General features: G+C 41.4%; 1 protein-coding gene across 4 annotated transcripts; it reads left to right on the top strand.

Moving 5' to 3' along the window:
- The first annotated feature begins 1,352 nt into the window (after positions 1 to 1,352).
- On the top strand, positions 1,353 to 17,730 carry LOC146257476 (CUE domain-containing protein 1-like). Of its 4 annotated transcripts, XM_084674624.1 has the most exons (11): positions 1,353 to 1,598; positions 7,949 to 8,638; positions 10,051 to 10,178; positions 11,286 to 11,412; positions 11,543 to 11,789; positions 12,633 to 12,698; positions 13,046 to 13,135; positions 13,305 to 13,398; positions 13,503 to 13,561; positions 13,797 to 13,866; positions 14,065 to 17,730. In XM_084674624.1, coding segments are annotated over exons 2-11 (1,224 nt in total). In that variant the 5' UTR covers positions 1,353 to 1,598; positions 7,949 to 8,296; the 3' UTR covers positions 14,066 to 17,730. The 4 variants fall into 4 exon arrangements, with proteins under 4 accessions (XP_084530750.1, XP_084530747.1, XP_084530749.1 ...); XM_084674621.1 differs by lacking the exon at positions 14,065 to 17,730 and having other exon boundaries at positions 13,797 to 13,870; XM_084674623.1 differs by lacking the exons at positions 1,353 to 1,598; positions 14,065 to 17,730 and adding an exon at positions 7,411 to 7,634 and having other exon boundaries at positions 13,797 to 13,870.
- Positions 17,731 to 17,900: the final 170 nt, after the last annotated feature.

The raw sequence follows: 17,900 nt of genomic DNA, 5'->3' as shown, positions 1-17,900 counted from the left end.
ACCAAATGGTAATTATTTCACCTAGACCTCTATTGATTAGCTATGGACTGGAGTTTCTTATTCAGTGGCTTCACAGGCTTGCTGGTTCATAGATGACATAGTATTGGTGTTCCAACAAGTTCCTCTGCGTCTGTTAAAAATCGAGTAGAGCATACGTTTTCTGCCGAGTTGAGAGCGGTCTCTAGTTTGTTTAATGCCACCTACAAGCCAATCAGAAGCACCAGCAGCAGCCCCCGACGCCAGGATTTCTGTCTCAAACGTTGACATCCAGTTTGTGATAATCTCGGCAAATTTATGATGAAACTTGAGAGCCCTGTATTTGTCTGCCCCTCAACCCTCCAATACCGTAGATTTATTTATATCATAATAGTTTGATGTATAGGCTACTCTGATCTAAAATAGCAATGGCAATTAACCGTTTTTACTTAGTCGTTGTCTCAACCGAGTAAATAAAAAACACTGAAATAATACAGAAGGTCTACCCTACTTTCTGTGCTGGGGATAGCCTACTTCATTTGTTAACTTGGCACAACTTGTGGAGTTCCTACGGTGTATATCAATTAGCCTAACTGTGAATCTCAAACACCTTATTTCGATGGGGCAAAGAGATTTAACCTACAGGCAGAATTAGCTTTTTTTCTACTTTTGCTAGTTGATGTGCCCATTGACACAGTTTTACAAAATGTGTGCACCAGGGGCGATTCTAGGATCAGACCTTTAGGGGTGCTTAGCCCCCAATGAGAATGTGACATGAAAACAGTGCCTTGCAAAAGTGCTAAATCCCTAATTCACTGGATAACAATTAAAACATGTATTATTACGCAAAATATTGAATGAATGAAAAAACCAAGGATGACCCTTCATGAACTACCAGTATCAAATGATAATAAACAATACATATATATAGGCCTATATATTTTATTATTTTTAGGAGTGCTAAGATTAAATTTAGGGGTGCTTGAGCACTCCTGAAAAGGGTCTAAAATCGCCACTGGTATGCACTCAAGGCAAAGGGAGTGAGTAGGTATGCATTTGTTCTGTTGTCATTCCTCCTTATTCCTCGGCACTTGCTCTCAGACCTGTGTACTGTGGATTTGTTTCCTGCAATCACAGATCAGCTGTTTTACCATGAAACTGTGGCAGATTTAAAGCATAATTTTAAACATTTTATCAGACATAATTACAAAAGTGGCGTTTTATGTCGTTGTCTTAAATACACATGTATCCACTAAATTGACCAATGCAGCATATACCTCATTGTTGCCCTAGTGTGCTGTAGTATTTTCCCCTTTTTCGCCACTAGGAAGCTGTCTGTGTTTTCTACAACTACACTATACATTGATGCAGGAGCCTCTCTCTGAACACACTTCAGCTCGTCTGGTATTTTTTTCACAATGCCCTGGTGTGAGCTAGTAGCTTTTATCAGTCAACACAGGGCCATGAAAATACGAGCCAGTGTGGACTCCGTCTCGAGCGCACCAAGACAACTAGATAGAATGGTCTGATGTCGAGTCAGTCAATGGACGGACAGTGTTTGCCGAATACTAAGATTTGCAATATCTGATCAAAACTCGGAACGTGGACTGTTTTCTCACCCTGTAAGTAAATACACATATTGACAGACTAGCTAACGAAATATATTTTTGTTTAGCTAGCTTGAAAACACGTCAAGTTTGTATTAGCTACCCATGTTTGATTACGACTGAAAAGAAGAAGTGTGTTAAATCAAAGCGTCATACTGTGCGTAATTGTTCAATATTAAAATACACTGGTCCAACAACATCACAGCTAGTTTGCCAAGATTCCTTAAATGATACCTTGCACTAGACAAGCTAGCTAGCGGGTCTGTTTTATCATGGGATTAGCTAGCTAGCGACTAGGCTACTGAGGCCTCTTTAGAATAATATTATTGAACTAGACGCCCAGTGAATGTTTATTGCATTACCACTGGCATTGTGCTTGTCGGGTCAAATCTACATGTTATAGCCTACACAACTCATCAAAACGAGATATTTAATTTGTCAAAAAGTCAATAGGCTTAAAGTGTTTGACTAGCCTCCCATCAGTACGAGTACTGAGAAATCACTTTCCTAGAGCAATTGTTGTCAGGGTTAAACATAGTTTAGTACATCACTATAACTTTTAAAACAAAGTTTTGTCAAGCATAAATCCGACAATGCATTGACCTGAGAGCTGACTACTGCGTGATGTCAGCTGTTTAGCTCGTGCTAGTATGTAGTTATAACTGCTTTGGAGCAGCTGCAAGAAGACAGGATTCTTAGAAGTCACTCAATGTTCTGGCCAATAGAGCCATTTGCCTTTACTACAAGTGAAGGTGACGCTTCAGCATGAAACATGAAATCAACAAAATTAAAATTCTAATGTTGCAATCATTAAACTGTCTTGGATTGTAATCGACCAGTCAATTTTTTAACCAGGCGAATTATGTGGCTCATGCCCAGAGCACGGTGACCTTTGTCATGGTTTAGTATGTGTGATTCTTCTCTCAGTTAAAACAAGGTCATAGATTCATGCTGTATGTGATTTAGTACCTAAGTCCTTGCTTTAACACTGAACATCACATTGGAATAGTTTTGAGTGTTTTTTATGCATCAGCAGGGATCATCTCTGGTTACATCCTAAAACCTTTTGATGTAGACCTAGTATTGTATTTAGAATCTTTACACACTAACTCACATCGCTTTCATTGAGAAAGTCATTGCTCTGTAAACTTGCATCTTCATCTGCACAAGACCTATGAACTGAAGGATGTCAACATGTCAGTCATGCATATGTCACCCAAAGCAGCTAATGAGGGATGGTGAAAAGAACCCTGTCATCTCTTCACTAAGTTTGTCCCTACCAGCCGCCACTCCCCTCCACGGTCCCTTGTGCCTTGGCCCCAAACAGAGAAGGCTGGGGTTACACAGTCCAGCCCTGAGAATCAGGGGAAATATCTTAAGCCATTATTGCACACAATGAATCCTGAGATTGAACTGAATCCTAACCATAGTTTATTTAAGTGGCTCCTCTGCCTGTCTCTAGTTGGTATTATGAAGCTGTCTGTTCTCATGATACACCAAACATCACTCTGAGTCCTTTAAAACATTCTCCTGTATACCATAATTCTGTGGATGAAAGGAAATATGGGGAGGGTGGAGGGTGTCCTCTTGAGTCAGACCCACTTATAGACCAGGGTCACCAGACAGAACTTCAACCCTCTTATAACAAATGTCCGTAAGCTTCTTACGATACTTGTCACACTTTGGCTTGTTACTCAGAACACAGCTCGCGGATGTTGCACTAGAATAGGGCAACAAAGGACTATTTGACATTATGAATGGAATTATATTTTTCCCATTATTTTCTACCTCCCTGGGCTAAGGAGCAAGAGCTTCCCTATTCCCTTGTGTGGCAGATGGCCCAGAAACAGCCCGCTGCAACCATTACTGTGTCATCATTAGTTTTATAGCGTGTGTTCTGACAGATGTAGCAGGCCTGCACATTTGAAGCTTCCAGGAAGAACAGAGGAGGAAGGGGGTTCTTTTGAGATTTCCAGTAATTCTCTTGACATGGAAGTGCACCTTTCACACTCACTGTCTAGTGCCTACCATCCTGTGTCTGCATACCTTTCTCTCTTTCTGTCTCTCCCCCCACCCTTTCTTTTCTGTACCGAACAAGGTCATTGAACAGGAGGCTTATGGGCTATTGGAGTAGTCAGGGGCTTCGGTTCAGTGCTCTACTGTTTAACAGTGTAGTGCCATGCTTATGGGTCACAAAGGATCATTGTAATTGGTTGAGGGGAGCAACTGTTTTATTTTGCTTCTCAAAGTGGACTTTTTAAAATTTATTTATGCTTTACCTTGGTGACCTTGATAAAACACTCCACCACAGTTACTATTGCTACTCACCATTCTATATTTGATTATGTCCACACTGGCCAAACTCCTCTGCCCATCATTGGAAATAGTTAAGTCAAAATATGAGATAGTGTAGCGACAGCAGGATTTCCTGTTTGACTGTGCTTAGAGGAGCTGTTAGGCAATGGACTGCAGAAGGGGAGGACATCGAAAATGGTCTCATAATGGAACCATGCATGTAAGACAAGTTATTCATGGTGGTTATTTGGTCCAGACTGTCTGGTTGTGTCTTGATGATCAAATGTTGAATCTGCTTGAGTTATAATCTGAAATAGTCACCTCTTATAATCACCTCTCGCTAGGTCTGAAATCTAGGTTTCTCTTGTGACCAATTTGTACATTCAGGCTTGCAAAACAATGAATCTGTGAGTAAGATTGTGAGTGAGGAGGCAATAGGCCACAGACACGTGATTTTATCAGTCAACGGACTTGGTCTACTGGTTTAAGCATATGCTTTGATATCTCATGGATCAACATCAACCTTAAGGCTTGTCCTAAACCAGAGGTGGGTTCCCTAAATGTTCATGCTGCCAAAACATTACCCTCATAAACTTCATTGTTTTCTCAAAGCCCTTCGTGGCCTGCCTACTATTTTACTTTGTGACCTCAAGACCACCTCTGACCACTAATAGAGCAGTGTTGCTCCAAGTCAGAGATGCCTCTGACCACTCAGAGTAGTGTTGCTCCAAGTCAGAGATGCCTCTGACTACAGAATACACTACCAGCATGTGGGTGTCATTGTAAAAATCACAAAAAACCTGAGTACAAAAGCATGTCTGGACCTAACACAACACTGTACTGTGTAAGCTACATGGTGCTCTGTTGTGAAAGTGGAAAATAGACAAAATTCTAGAACTGTTTCTGTGGAAATAGTCTGGGACTTTCTCCCTGCTGTCCTTGTTGGCTGTCATGATGCTATAGGAAGAGGCGTGTTTTCATATGCGTTACCGCTGGTCCTGTGGACTCACACTGACCCCACCAGGGACCTGGGACTCATGGTGCAGATCCAGCTGTAGGTTTTTTAAATATTATTTCGCTAATGGTTACGATTCCAGTGGTGGAAGCCATTGTCACGGGAAATTACTCTATTAATATGTTTCAGTGAGCACTGAACAGTTTGTCAGAATCATAGCAAATTCTTCACTTCATGCTTTAGTAATGATAGGCTAGGTTTCCAATGGATTTTAGTCTCCATGGTGCCATGGTGCTCGTCAGTGAGCTGGTTATTATATTGCTTATGAGAAGCATAGCCCCAGCATTGATTTCCTAGCCTGGTTTCAAAATGGTGTTTTTAAGAGCTGCAACATCTGGCTGGCCTGTTTGGCCTGCAGCCAACAATGAAGCAGGATAGGATCCTTTTTTAATTCACATGTGCAGCAGCATGTGAGAACCTTGGTTACTTTAGAATGAGTCCGAAAGTATAGGCTGTGTGTACAAGCGTGCACATTGTGCTCTTCTAAAAGCCACGTTGCCATGGTGTTTTTTTCTGTTATTTGAGGGGATTTTGAATGGGGGTGACCCTCTTTGACTTGATCCGTTGGCTCCTCAACAGAAAAGAGGGGCTTTACTCACTAGCAGTGACTGCTGAACGGACGTGAAGACACACAGTACAGCCCCGGACTGTGAAATAGCTCGACTTTGAATGGGAGAGACACTAACTTGGAAAAGGAATTAGCCCCAGAAGGACTCTAAGCTGTCTGATTTGATTTGGGGGTTTTCAGGACACCCATGGTCACATGATGACACAATGACCCTCTCTCATCTATTGTTTTTTGTAGTCTGACACATGAACGTCCGGGGCGTAATTCTCGTTTTTTTGCAGCTTTGTCTGGGGTGTTCTTCACCAAGTATTCCGCTTTGTCCCAAAGTCCTATTCCCAATGTTCTCAATCCTTTCAGACGGGGAACGTAGTAAGCTTTACAATACACTTTCTGACGACACTTTTACACACACACACACACACACACACGCCACTATTTTACTTGATCCCAAACAAGCACAACTCAGACGTACACACATGCACTTGGAAAGTGTCTCACGATTGCCAAGGCGCTCTGTTTACATCAGCACTCTTTTACATCTATGTTGATGAGAAGTCAAAGCAGGGTGGGGTGAAGTGGGGGGCCGGGGCTCGGGCCTGGCACTGCCATGTGGCTCGGGGCTGTGGCACTGGGCGCATTGTTCCTTCCATCACAGGGATTTCTTTTCCCGGCACTGGGGGGAAGAGGGGACTGAAAACGAGGAGGGGAAAGGGGAAGCATAGGAGGTGTGGCCAATATTGAGGACATCAGAGAGATGCTACAGCTTCTCTGTTGACCACCACATTCCTTTTAACCCCCCCCCCCCCTCCCTGCTCCCTTTCATCTTGTAATGGAAACCAGAGATGAGGAACATCCAGATGTGTAGACCAACAGATAACTTATGTCAGGGATTATGTAAACTCTCTTTATGATTATGTCCATGTTCTCTGCCAAGGAGAGGTCACTTTAAGGCACTGAATAATGTATTGCTCTTTGACTTGAATTCTGAAAGAATTTCCCTTTGTGCATGTTCCTGTTTTGGGTCAGCAGACCACTTTGTTTGTTAGGGTGTTGTATGAGTCAGCATACATGTAGAATATCTCCTTCCATTTCAAAGTGTACCTCAAACCAGCCAAATGTCAAATTCTAAACAATCAGACACCCTTCAGGTCAGGATAAGTTATAACCTTTTTAAGAAACTGTATTTATACAAGACCACCAGCCAAATAGCAGTACGTTGTTCTGGTAATGGGAACAGTAATGTGTATATATATCCAGTGGCTGTATCCTGACAGCCATGTCAAGGGACTGTAGGCCACACAAGGAATTACATAATATCTCCCATGTTAGGATCATTGATTTATAACTGGTCACACTTAGCCTACAAAAACATTGAGATTGTTCAGTATTTTCAGTATCTGGACTTTTTCTTGATCAAATGCCCTCAAGTTAAAAAAAATATAGCACTTACATTTCCTGTAGAGGAAACAAGTGTACATGCTATGAGATATTGTCAGTGTCTATCTACGTATCAGAGAGAACTATTTATATTGACGAAAGTATTGTGCTTGCTACCCAGTGGCCCTGGTTTATTTGTGGGGACTTATTTGTTCACTTCCTATCACAGCTGTAACCAACTGACCTGAGTGGTTGCAACCTGGTCAAAAGCAGAGGTCTCTATGGATGGCCATTAGTACTATCTACATCGGCCTGATATCGGTGACGGTAAGCTGGGCTAAGATCTGTGGACGGTAGGCACTCATAGCTTATTGTGTGTGTCCTCCATTAGCACACACTTACCATGGCGCTCAGCCATGTCTTGGCTAATCAACAAAAATGTGTGTATTTCAACTGGTCATTCTACTGATATTTGTCTGCTTATTGTTGCTAATTGATTGTGAATGTATGACCTCTATCCCGTAATCCACTGACTGTTATGATTGAGGTTTTTTTTGCCGTGACTGGACTAAACCATCGTGGACGTCTCCATTTTGGGGATCCCTCTCCAGGTCTTCCTTAGCTTCAGTTGGTGTCTGCTTTTTGTTTATGCCACAGTTGCCATGGCAATGCTGGACACTGGCACGGTTTAGTACAGCAAGAGAGGACAGAAAAACTTGCATTAATGTGATCCTATCAGACACCATCCCCCTTGCGCCCACGGACACCCCTGAGTGAATCATGAAGCGGACTTTGCGTAGGCCAGACATGATCCAAAGGGACCTTTTCAACTGCTGTTATCCTCTGTTAGACTTCTATTAAGCTCAATCCAACAAAAATAACAATGGCAGGAAGGGGAATGCTCTTTTAATGCTGTTAAAATATTGAGCCTAAATATCGCATACTTTCTGAATGTCTTGAAAAGTATAAATACAATTGATTTTTGCTCTCAGATTTGGGGTCTGACATGCTTATTAAAGTTATTACAAATGTCAAATAAATGGTCGAACCAGGTACTTGTGGTAAATATGATGTTTTTCTATATCTTCTGATTGGATATTTCTCTTTCAGGTGCTGTTCTGAGCCCGAGATGCAGCTTGCCCGTCAGACCTAAAAACTGGTGACAGACACAAGCGCAGTCTCTCCAAGCCTCTGCTGGGCACTTGTCATTGCTGCCACAGCCCACTGTGTTGGATGCTGCTGAATAACAAGCAGAGGAAGAGAAAAAGAAGAAGAGTTAAACTCCCCCTCCTTAGGACTGCCATGTTTGTGTTATGATGAGAAACTGATTTAAGGAGAAGCTTGTCAAATCTGAGGGCAGTTTAGCGTGATCAAAACAAGGAAGTGACAGAAGAGTGTTTGAGGTAAGTGCCAAGGTGCCAGCCTAACTAGGTTGGCAGTGCCAGTTCAGGCGAAAGAATGACCAGCCTATTCAAGCGCAGCAGCAGTAATGGAGGCTCCAGAGGAGGAGGAGGAGGAGGAGGGGGTGGTGGTGGTGGTGGTGGTGGGGGTGGTGGCAGTTCCACCCAGGGAGAGCTCAACAACAGCCGGCCAAATCGGCAAGTCCGGCGCCTCGAGTTCAACCAGGCCATGGAGGACTTCAAGATCATGTTCCCCAGCATGGACTATGAGGTCATAGAGTGCGTGCTGCGCTCGAACAACGGGGCAGTGGACGCCACCATCGATCAGCTGCTTCAGATGAGCATCGACGGAGGCGGCTCGGATGACAGCTCCGACTCTGATGACAGCATCCCCCCAGAGGTCAGTGAGAAGTCTCCCGAGTCACCTAGCGTCCCGAGCCAAGGCCTAGTACCCCAGTGTTTCTCAACATGGTTTTTGTTGTAGCCTGTCACTGGGCTCCCATCACCTCATGTTTATCATTTGACTAGCTGTAAAGAGAACCTGTTTTCAAAACAGATTGCAAGAGTGTGGTGTTTTAGTAGTCACTAGTATTAGTATGTTATAAATATTAAATTATGTTTTAGTCGAGTTTGTCCAGTGGGGCCCAAGCTTTTAGATTTCAGCTTTTAGCGTAATGGCTACCAACAACCTTGAGACTTGCCAGCCCAAGACTACATGTGAAAGTGTTCTCATTTCTAAACTCATGCTGAAGTACTGATGATCAAGGTATGGATACTATAGAAAGAGACTCATTCTTAGGGATGAACTATACAACTAACATTTGTACTGCTTGACCCAATAGTTCACCAGCCGGTTTTAAAGTCCCTTAATCTTGGAAGTTTACCTGCCTGTTGAGCAAGACAATAGGTGCTGTTTTAGTGCAATGCTTGTAAATATAATTCATTCCTTCTTAGCTCAGAAAGGAATATGGAGTTTGACAGACTCAGTTTGAAGTGGCCTACAGGTGCGTGTTACTGGCAACTCTTTCTGGTTACCTTCAAAATGGTGTAGGTTGGGGTTGGACTTGTTTATATGTAGCACGGTTAATCCCAAACAATTCATGTTGTCCTGCAGCTAGCTTTGTGACCCATTGGATATGTTGCTGATTTGAGCAACCCCTGGAGAGATCAGAGATTGAATTTGATCCCAACTCAAGCGAAAACCTAAAGTGCATCTGTTGGTACACTTACATCCTCCACCCACAGGCGCACATACACACTCACATTAACCTGCTTCTCCATCTATTCTTGATCTTGGAGTGAGCAGTTGTCCCACTTTCAAGTGTGGTTAAATAACATTCATGATGGATCAACTTGGTTAGGCCTTTCAGTACAGTATATGATTCTATTTTAGTCATATTCAGTCAGAGTTGACTGTTGTCACAATCCCTACAACTAAAATGTGTATAATATGTACAACTTAAATTGGCATCAATGACAGAAAGGCCATTTAGAGCCCATTTCTCTCGAGCATATTACATTTCAAGCAAAGTCATGTTAGGGGAAACTGCAACCCAAGTCTCTTGAACAAGACATAGAAGAAGCATGCTAAATGTAGTACTGTCTCCATGCTTCAGTTGTTAGCGAGACGCTAGTTTAACCCAGATATTGGTCATTGGTATATACTTGTAGTATTCTCAGTTTAATCAAAATTCATCTTATTTGAACAGCTATATTCTGATGTGTAGCCTCCAGAGTATTTTCAGAGGAACCTTTGAGTGTGCTGGTGTGTAAGAATAGTTTGTTCAAATCAAACTAAATATTTTCACACAGATTTTGGAGAGGACATTGGAACCGGACAGCTCAGATGAGGAACCGCCCCCTGTTTACTCCCCACCAACCTACGACATGCACATCTATGACCGGAAATACCCAGAGGCCCCACCCACCCCTCCACCAAGGTAAAACAAGAACAGGAATCTCTTGATTAAGAAAAGCTTTCACTTGATTTAATCTTGAGAAAAATAATGGCCCCCTGCTTCTTAATGTGATTATTAATCTAACTAAGGTTTCCTAGACATTTTAGTTGTCTATCCAGTCAAACACAAAATGGGACTGAACTACAAAGTTAATGTTCCAAGTCTGCCTTGCACATTGACATGCTCTGAATAAAGATGAGGATAGGGAGTCAGGCAGATCTGCCCCATGCTGTTTTGCTTTGTGAAAGCTCCACCTGCTGGCTATTTTAAGAATAGCTGCACCGTCTCCGTTTTAAGATGAATCTCAGTCGCCGTGGTTACATGGATTCGAATTACTGGCTTTTCGAATAATTGCGGTCAGACTACGATCCGATCGACACCCCGAGATAACGCGACCCGAGTCGGTTGATAATTCGGACATCGCATGCTTGTAAACGATAAATTGGACTATGAACTAGACTCTGCGTCTTTGCGCATGCTTGAGATCTTGCCGCCCTCCCTCCCAGGTCGTGACCTGGAAGTCGAAATAGACGATAGGTTGTTGCTGCCGTGAGCCGGCCCAGCAGAAACAAACAAATAAAGCGAGCCGATAGCGCAGTTTGCATTTGCAGTATTCCTACTGTCATCATGCACGAAATGTAGAGACGTAGCTTCACCTTGCTCTCCATTCGCCGTCTTTCTCGAAATGTTGATGTTGTTGTTGGTAGTGGTGAAGAGGTCAATCGGAAAGGGCTGTATAACCACTAGCTGTAATGAAAACAGCGCCACTTATGGTACTGGGGTATGACATACTTTCGGCCAATGATTCGGTTTATTCACTGCCATATATTAGGATAATGGCAGCTCCCCCAAAAATGTGCATTATCCGAATATAGCTAGATTCGAATTGATACCATCATGGAAATGTACTAAGTGTTCTTATTATTGATCAATATAATTATTAATGAATATATGACTCAACCAGAACATAACAAATCAAGTAATCATGCTTCCCAGCTCTGTAGAACTTCTTTATAGTTTTTTTTTAAATGATAGTTAATTATCAGTGTAGTTTCTAAATAGATTGTCATCGTCCTCCCACCCCCCTAGGTTTGAGGCCCAGCCACCCCCAGGCCACCGTCAAGTCCAAAGCTACAGGAACTGGAACCCACCTATGCTTGGGAACCTGCCTGATGACTTTTTGAGAATCTTGCCTCAGCAGAAGGACAATGTAACGGTAAGCATGGTTATTATTTTAGTTACCAAGTTACCTTGGTGTTGGGTTTAGTACAACTGAAAGTTGATTAGCAATGTTGGGTGTACAGTTTGCATGGGACAAATTTCCCTCTTTTTCCTTCAACATCAAGGGTTCTCAGAGTCAACAGTCCCAGCCATCTTCCTCCTCCTCTTCCTCCCTCTCCTCCATGAGCCAGAGGGAGTCTCAGGGGGCTGATGGGACCCCCGGGGGGGCAGGCGGGGCATCGGGGGCCTCAGAACAAGAGCGGAAGCTCAAGCAGTATCTGGAGGACGAGCGCATTGCGTTGTTCCTTCAGAACGAGGAGTTCATGAGAGAACTGCAGCGCAATCGAGAGTTCCTTGTTGCCTTAGAGCGAGGTATGTGCACTGTTAGATACTCCGAAACCTATTCTCTCCACGGACAGAGAAACGGCACTGGAAAGACATTTATCTCCCTGTCTCATGAAGCTGCTTTGCAGACCACTATCATGTCAATGCAATATTAGTTCAACTCTGTATCTCTGTGTCCTGCTGTCCTTCATGACTCTTCAGCTCTGACTTTTGTTTACTAAGGTCCCGTTATCACGTTGGAGATAGTTTCTGCGGAACCTTAGTATGGAAGCCGTTGGAGGGTTAGTCAGGATTGGTTCTCTATCCCAGACCACAGAGTGATCTTTGAACACTTTTTGATCGAAAGGAAAACTGACTTCACGAACCCCAATGGTCCATCAAAACCAGTACTAAATTTGCATAAAGCAGAACCCACCCTTCCTTCTACATGGAAATCTCTGATCTATCACCAGTCTCGATTTTATAGGTTAAATGCATGTTCCTTCATACAGCAGTTACCCATAAAGTCAGATTACTGATTTCTCTGATTTAGAGGAAGCAAGCAACCCTGGGATTGGCTGAGGTGATCCCACTCAAAAGGGATTGTTAAGCGTTTTCAAGATTGTGCTGATTTTACCACTTACGCTGGGTCATTTTAAATCTAGCCAGATACTTTTGATCCATTTATGCAACTGAATGAAAAAAACTCAAATTATGTAAACTGGATTCTCACATACAGTCAATGGATCAATAAGAACAATGGTTTCTGACTGGATCTACACGATGCTCCACAAGTGGAATAGTTTTAAATGTTGAAAATGTTCTCTCTTTGAGCTGCTCCCTTCCATGTGTGCCACATTGATGCTAAACATTCACACCCTTTGTTTTTAGATCGCTTGAAGTATGAATCAAAGAAATCCAAGTCCAATCACTCATCTAGCATGGAGAATTCCACAGGTAGATGTCATTCATATGCTTCCTCTGCCAAGTTCTTTTGACTTGTGGGTGTGTGTCTAGCCAACGCGGGTCAAATAGTGTCTGGAAATCCTTTCATTCACTCAAACCTTTGCTTGAAACCAGGAGTGCTCAAACTCCAAGGATTTCAAGTACTGTAGATATATACGTTCACATTGATGTTTGCTTATAATGCACATGCTCAAACGTGTGTGTGTTTGTTTGACCACTGTTGATCACACACTAAATGCCTCAGACGACTAGCCCATCATGCATGTGTTTTGGTTCATTACATTTTGCAAGTGCATGCGTCTTCTTTGACGACTCCTCTTAATGGTGTTGTCCTCCAGGAGAACACTGTGCCTCAGGCTCGATGGAAGCGTGCACTGCTGTCTCGGACGACGCCATGTTCAGAGACAAACTCAAACACATGGGCAAATGTAAGACCTTTTTCTCAGGGGGTCACAACTTAACACCAAGTATCACCCACCTGTCTGGGTGCATGTCTGGACGTTTAAATGACAGAGCAAGCAGTCAGTTCTCATTGATGTGCAAAGACTTTTGAAGATGATGAAATGACCTCTCTTGCTTTGTGTCTTTGTCACCCAGCAACAAGAAAGAAGCTGTTTGAAATCGCCAGAACCTTCTCTGAGAAGACCAAGAGGAGAAAGTCAAAAAGGAGAATGCTTCTGAAACACCAGTTGTATCCTTTAGCTGGTGTTGTGTTGTTCCTCAGGGTTGGTCAGTAGCTACAGATCAGATCATGTTTACTAACTAAATGTTGCCCTTAACCCTGCTTTTCTCAAGACTTGGAACGGCCAACTCTACAGCCAACCTCCTGGATGATGTGGAGGGAAACCCATGTGGTAAAGGCACATTAAACATTGATTTAAAAATGTACATTGGTTACAACATTTTAGATCTTCCCACTTAGGATTTTGTCTGATAGCAAAATAAGATAAGTTGAATTACTTTGCATGGATTCCCTTGAACAGTAACCCAGTCTCACAAAATCTTGTGACTGCTGAGCACTTTAGTTTTAGACTTTGTAATGATTTATGCATTGCTCAATTCCATGTGCGTATGCGTTCGTTTACATAGAGGAGGACAGCAAACCTAAAAGGTCAGCCACTCAGGAAGAGGATGAGCAAAACAGGGAACGGGTGTCATGGTGAGAATAATTTATAATTTCGTGTAGTAATTGCTTTCAGACACTTCACGTTTGCACCACTACCATTAAATGTTACCCCCAAATTGAAATGTCATACTTGCTTTGTTTTTTGGAGGGAGATCCTCAAAATTTTTTAGAAATATTTTTCTAAAATTGTTTTTCTTTACCCTGAAAGATCTGTTGACCTCTGATTTTCAGATTGTCCCAAGCTGTACCTCATCAGGGTATCCATGGTGACTGCTGAATGACCCATGGCTGGTAGCAGAGTAGCTTTCTGATCCTTCCGAACTTCCTGTCTGGCCCCTCTCTCCAACACATGCCAACCCCTCCCAGAACCCTACCACCCTTACCCCCATATCCCCAGAGTAACAGGAACAGACTGACCTCTCTCCCTCACTCTGGGCCTTCATGCGTCCATACTGCTTTATAATCTCTGTATACTGTAACTCTTTTGTTAATATATGAGTTCATATTAAGTTTTTATATATATATTTTTTTTTTTATATATTGGGTCTCTTTATCTCAATTATGCATGGTAGACAGAACAACAATGATCTCGTCCATCTCACCTGTCAAAGCTTTTTCATATGACGCTAGTCACTCCAAGTCTATACGCTGAAGTGTGCTCAAGCCCTTTTGTTTGGCTCTTAACCATATTTATACCCATTTATAAAGCATTTTCTCAATTGCATCACCACCGACTTGACAATAGAAGCAAATGTCTATTTTCAACTGACCTTGCCTCAGTTCCACGTCACAGTGTCCAGTCGGAACAGTGCTTCTTTCTGAAGAAGCTTGTGTGAAAAATACCTTTTCAAAGTTCCACTCTCTCCGCACTTTTCTTCTGGAGAAGCCCTGAACACATTGTGCCGTGGCGGTTATATCATCGTGTAGATGTGTGTGGATTGATGGGTGTTAAGTCTATTTCAGGGTTTTTGTTTCACTCCACAATGTCACTGTTGTTAAAATGCCAAGCATAATTTTATGGCCTGCCATTTTTCAAAAACTCCTGAAATAAACCTCAATGTTTGTTTTTTCAGTATTTAAGTTATGGAAGTCAGATATCCTTCCGACTACACTGCCATATCTCTACATTCTCACTGTATATCTTTCAAGACATATAATTGATTTTTCCTAAATATCAGTTGACATAATGAGAGTGTATTTTAAACAAGTGTTATTCTAATGTGCACAATAATGTCATTAGCAGAAGCGTTTGATAAACAGTGATTTATTATATTATTAGTGATCACAGACTAATGAATATACATTGGGCAGGGGTGGGGGAGATTACCCTTTGCTTCGAGGTTTTGATCTCAGGTCTGAAACTTTGATTTTGGGACAGAGTGAGTGTGTTGAGTGTCCTAGATCCATGCTATGAAATTGCATTGCATGCAGTCTTAAGAACTGTAGAGAAGAGAGGAAGCTGATTGGCCAAATCTTTCACACTCGTATATAGATCTATTGGCTTGTGGAATTTTACCTGATTTGAAATGAACCTCCAATCCAGCATTTGACATTCCTCACTGACATGTTAATGAATGACTGAATTAAGTTTGTTGGTTGTGTACATATATAAGGAGTGAGGTCAAAGGTCAATTAAAGCAGTGATTGTTAACAATTTTATCGACAGTTAACTTGATGTTATTGTTCTATTTCTAATTTGTATTTTGCATTTTCTATTAGGATCAATTTCCACATCTTCACAAGCAGATCTGAACATAAAGCTTCAACCAAGGAACTTTCTAATGTCCTATCTATTGTAAAATAGCATTGTGATGTGACATCTCATTTCCATCACAAATTAATTTGTGCCATTACTGAATAGAAACAGGGGGCGCTATCATCAAAGAAACACAGACTTTAAAGCCATTAATGTGCGCTCCTTTACCTAAATTGTACATTTTAATTTAGTTAGAATGTGGTACTGATTAGTTAACAACTTTAACCACAAACAAGACTTGTATATTATATATATTTCCATATGTTAGTACAGGTGCATCCCAGAAAGGTAGAAAGCCTTATAAGTTATTTCATAAATGTTTTTTGTCATATAACGTTCTCAATCCAATTGTATGACTAAATCTAATCATGATTAAGTATAGTTTTTTACCTTTCCATCTCAAAAGAATAGAGAACACTGTTTATGAGACTGATCCTCTGACTGGAGTTGCTGATAGTGTCTCCACCTCCAGCGTTGAGTCAACATCACTTAAGACACAGTTCTTCTACAAACATTAAATTGGTTTTGTTTAGGGGTTTTGTTTTATAATTGAAACTCCTACCAAATGTGCCCCAACTAAAGCCTCTTTCAAAGTCAGAGATATTTCAGCCAAATTACCATAAGCAATGGAAAAGTTTTGATATCAACTGCTTAACTTACTCAGGACCACTGGCTACTTAATCCACATTTATTCAATGGTCCCTGTAAGTCATTCAGGGGTGTTAACGGTAACAGTGACATTACATTTGTTTTGTCAATTTATTTTAGATTACTGCTAATGAATAATACGAGACAATGATGTTATCATGGGTGCTACATAGAAGTATGAAAATAAGTGTCCATCAATTGTCGACAAATGTGGGAAGAAGAAAAAAATCCACATTGCGTTATAGGGATGAATTTCTATGAAACTCAACTCCTGCAGATACCAAGCTTGGACAAGACTGGTCTTGTTTGTTTACAAATTTCAATGACATTTTACCTACTGACAGGTTAACCAGTCCAGTTTCTTTGTGTGTTTTCCAATGTTTCATGACATCAGTCATGAAGTGCTTCGTCACATTTGGCCTGACATTTTTTTGTTTAACAAAGGCACTGAGATATTTAAGGTGTTGGCCTGTATGATTTAATGGTGTTTGTGAAATGAATGGCATCCTCTCAGGGACTATCCCCATCTTTCTATTGCTGTTTCTAGTTTGTCTGACTCAGTGAAAGCATTAACATTACTAGGAAATGACCATGGTTTCTTTCCTGGAAAGTCAATATCGTTCAGTCATCAGACACAACTGTAGATGCATTATCTTGACCATTGAGATAGACCAAAAACATAATTCACGGTTAACGTAGCCTATGGATAAGGTTATTTGGCAGCCTTCACTCCATACCTCCTCTTTTTCATGTTTGTTGCTAGGCAAATAACACATTCTAATGCCTTTTGACAAGAAAAGCACATTGAAATACACTTAATTTTTTAGTTTTGTACTTGCAGTCCCCCTTACTCTCTGTCTTCCAGAATATAAGATACTTTTCACCATACCAGTTATTGAGTCGGTTATTAGTAGTCAAGTCATCACATTAATGTATGTATTTGAACTTCCTCTAATGTTTTTTGGCCAAGTTCTCAAATGTGAGCTCACGTTTAATTGTTCAAATCTTTGGCTTGGATCTAGGTTAAGGAATCAGATTATCACAGTATTCTGACAGTGTATTGTACTGTATGTGTGCCGCAGGTATTTGAATGTACATGAAGATGAGGTTAGTTCTCGCAGAATAATTGCTTGTTTACACTGCAGACAATAGGCATGCAGTCTTCCAAGACTCATAGTCAAAAGAATGTACAATATGCCATACTTTAGTTTGAAAACAAGCACAGAATGCCTGATTTCATTCTCTTTAGTATGGAACTATTTTTGCCCACCAGCCACATTGACGGCAGAAAAGGTCAGTTGTTTTAACTTAAATATCTTTGAAGAACTTGAATTTGTAAAATATAAAATACATTTGTCAGTGTCTTTTTGTTTGTGGGATTGGAAAAGACAAAGGAAATGCCTGTGTTTATCCTCACAAAATGTGTTACAGTTGTAATAGTTGTGTTCTTAAGAGTTTCTTAGCTATTGAGATAATAAAAGTGTTGTACCCTATCTCGTGTGATTGTGCTGTATTTGAGTCATGATTTAGATAAGGACTTGTGCACATTTCCAACAGCATTAATGTGATTAGTGCCAAGGAATGGTCTGTATTTAACAAGACAGGGCAGCAATAACATCTCAAGATTAGTATTGCATATCATTCCTATAAACCCCACTTGTTG

The sequence above is a fragment of the Hypomesus nipponensis genome, chromosome 15 (assembly GCF_054491055.1).
Source record: "Hypomesus nipponensis isolate SF chromosome 15, ASM5449105v1, whole genome shotgun sequence".
Lineage (NCBI taxonomy): Eukaryota > Metazoa > Chordata > Actinopteri > Osmeriformes > Osmeridae > Hypomesus > Hypomesus nipponensis.
Note: the sequence above shows the minus strand (reverse complement) of the source record. Positions and strands in the feature narration are given on the sequence as shown.

Excerpts from the sequence above, each read along its gene's own strand:
- LOC146257476 (XM_084674621.1), top strand. The coding sequence starts at position 8,297 with ATGACCAGCCTATTCAAGCGCAGCAGCAGTAATGGAGGCTCCAGAGGA. Across the intron at positions 11,413-11,542 it reads AGCAGAAGGACAATGTAACG|GGTTCTCAGAGTCAACAGTC; the intron begins GTAAGCATGGTT and ends TTCAACATCAAG. Across the intron at positions 13,562-13,796 it reads TGTGGAGGGAAACCCATGTG|AGGAGGACAGCAAACCTAAA; the intron begins GTAAAGGCACAT and ends TCGTTTACATAG.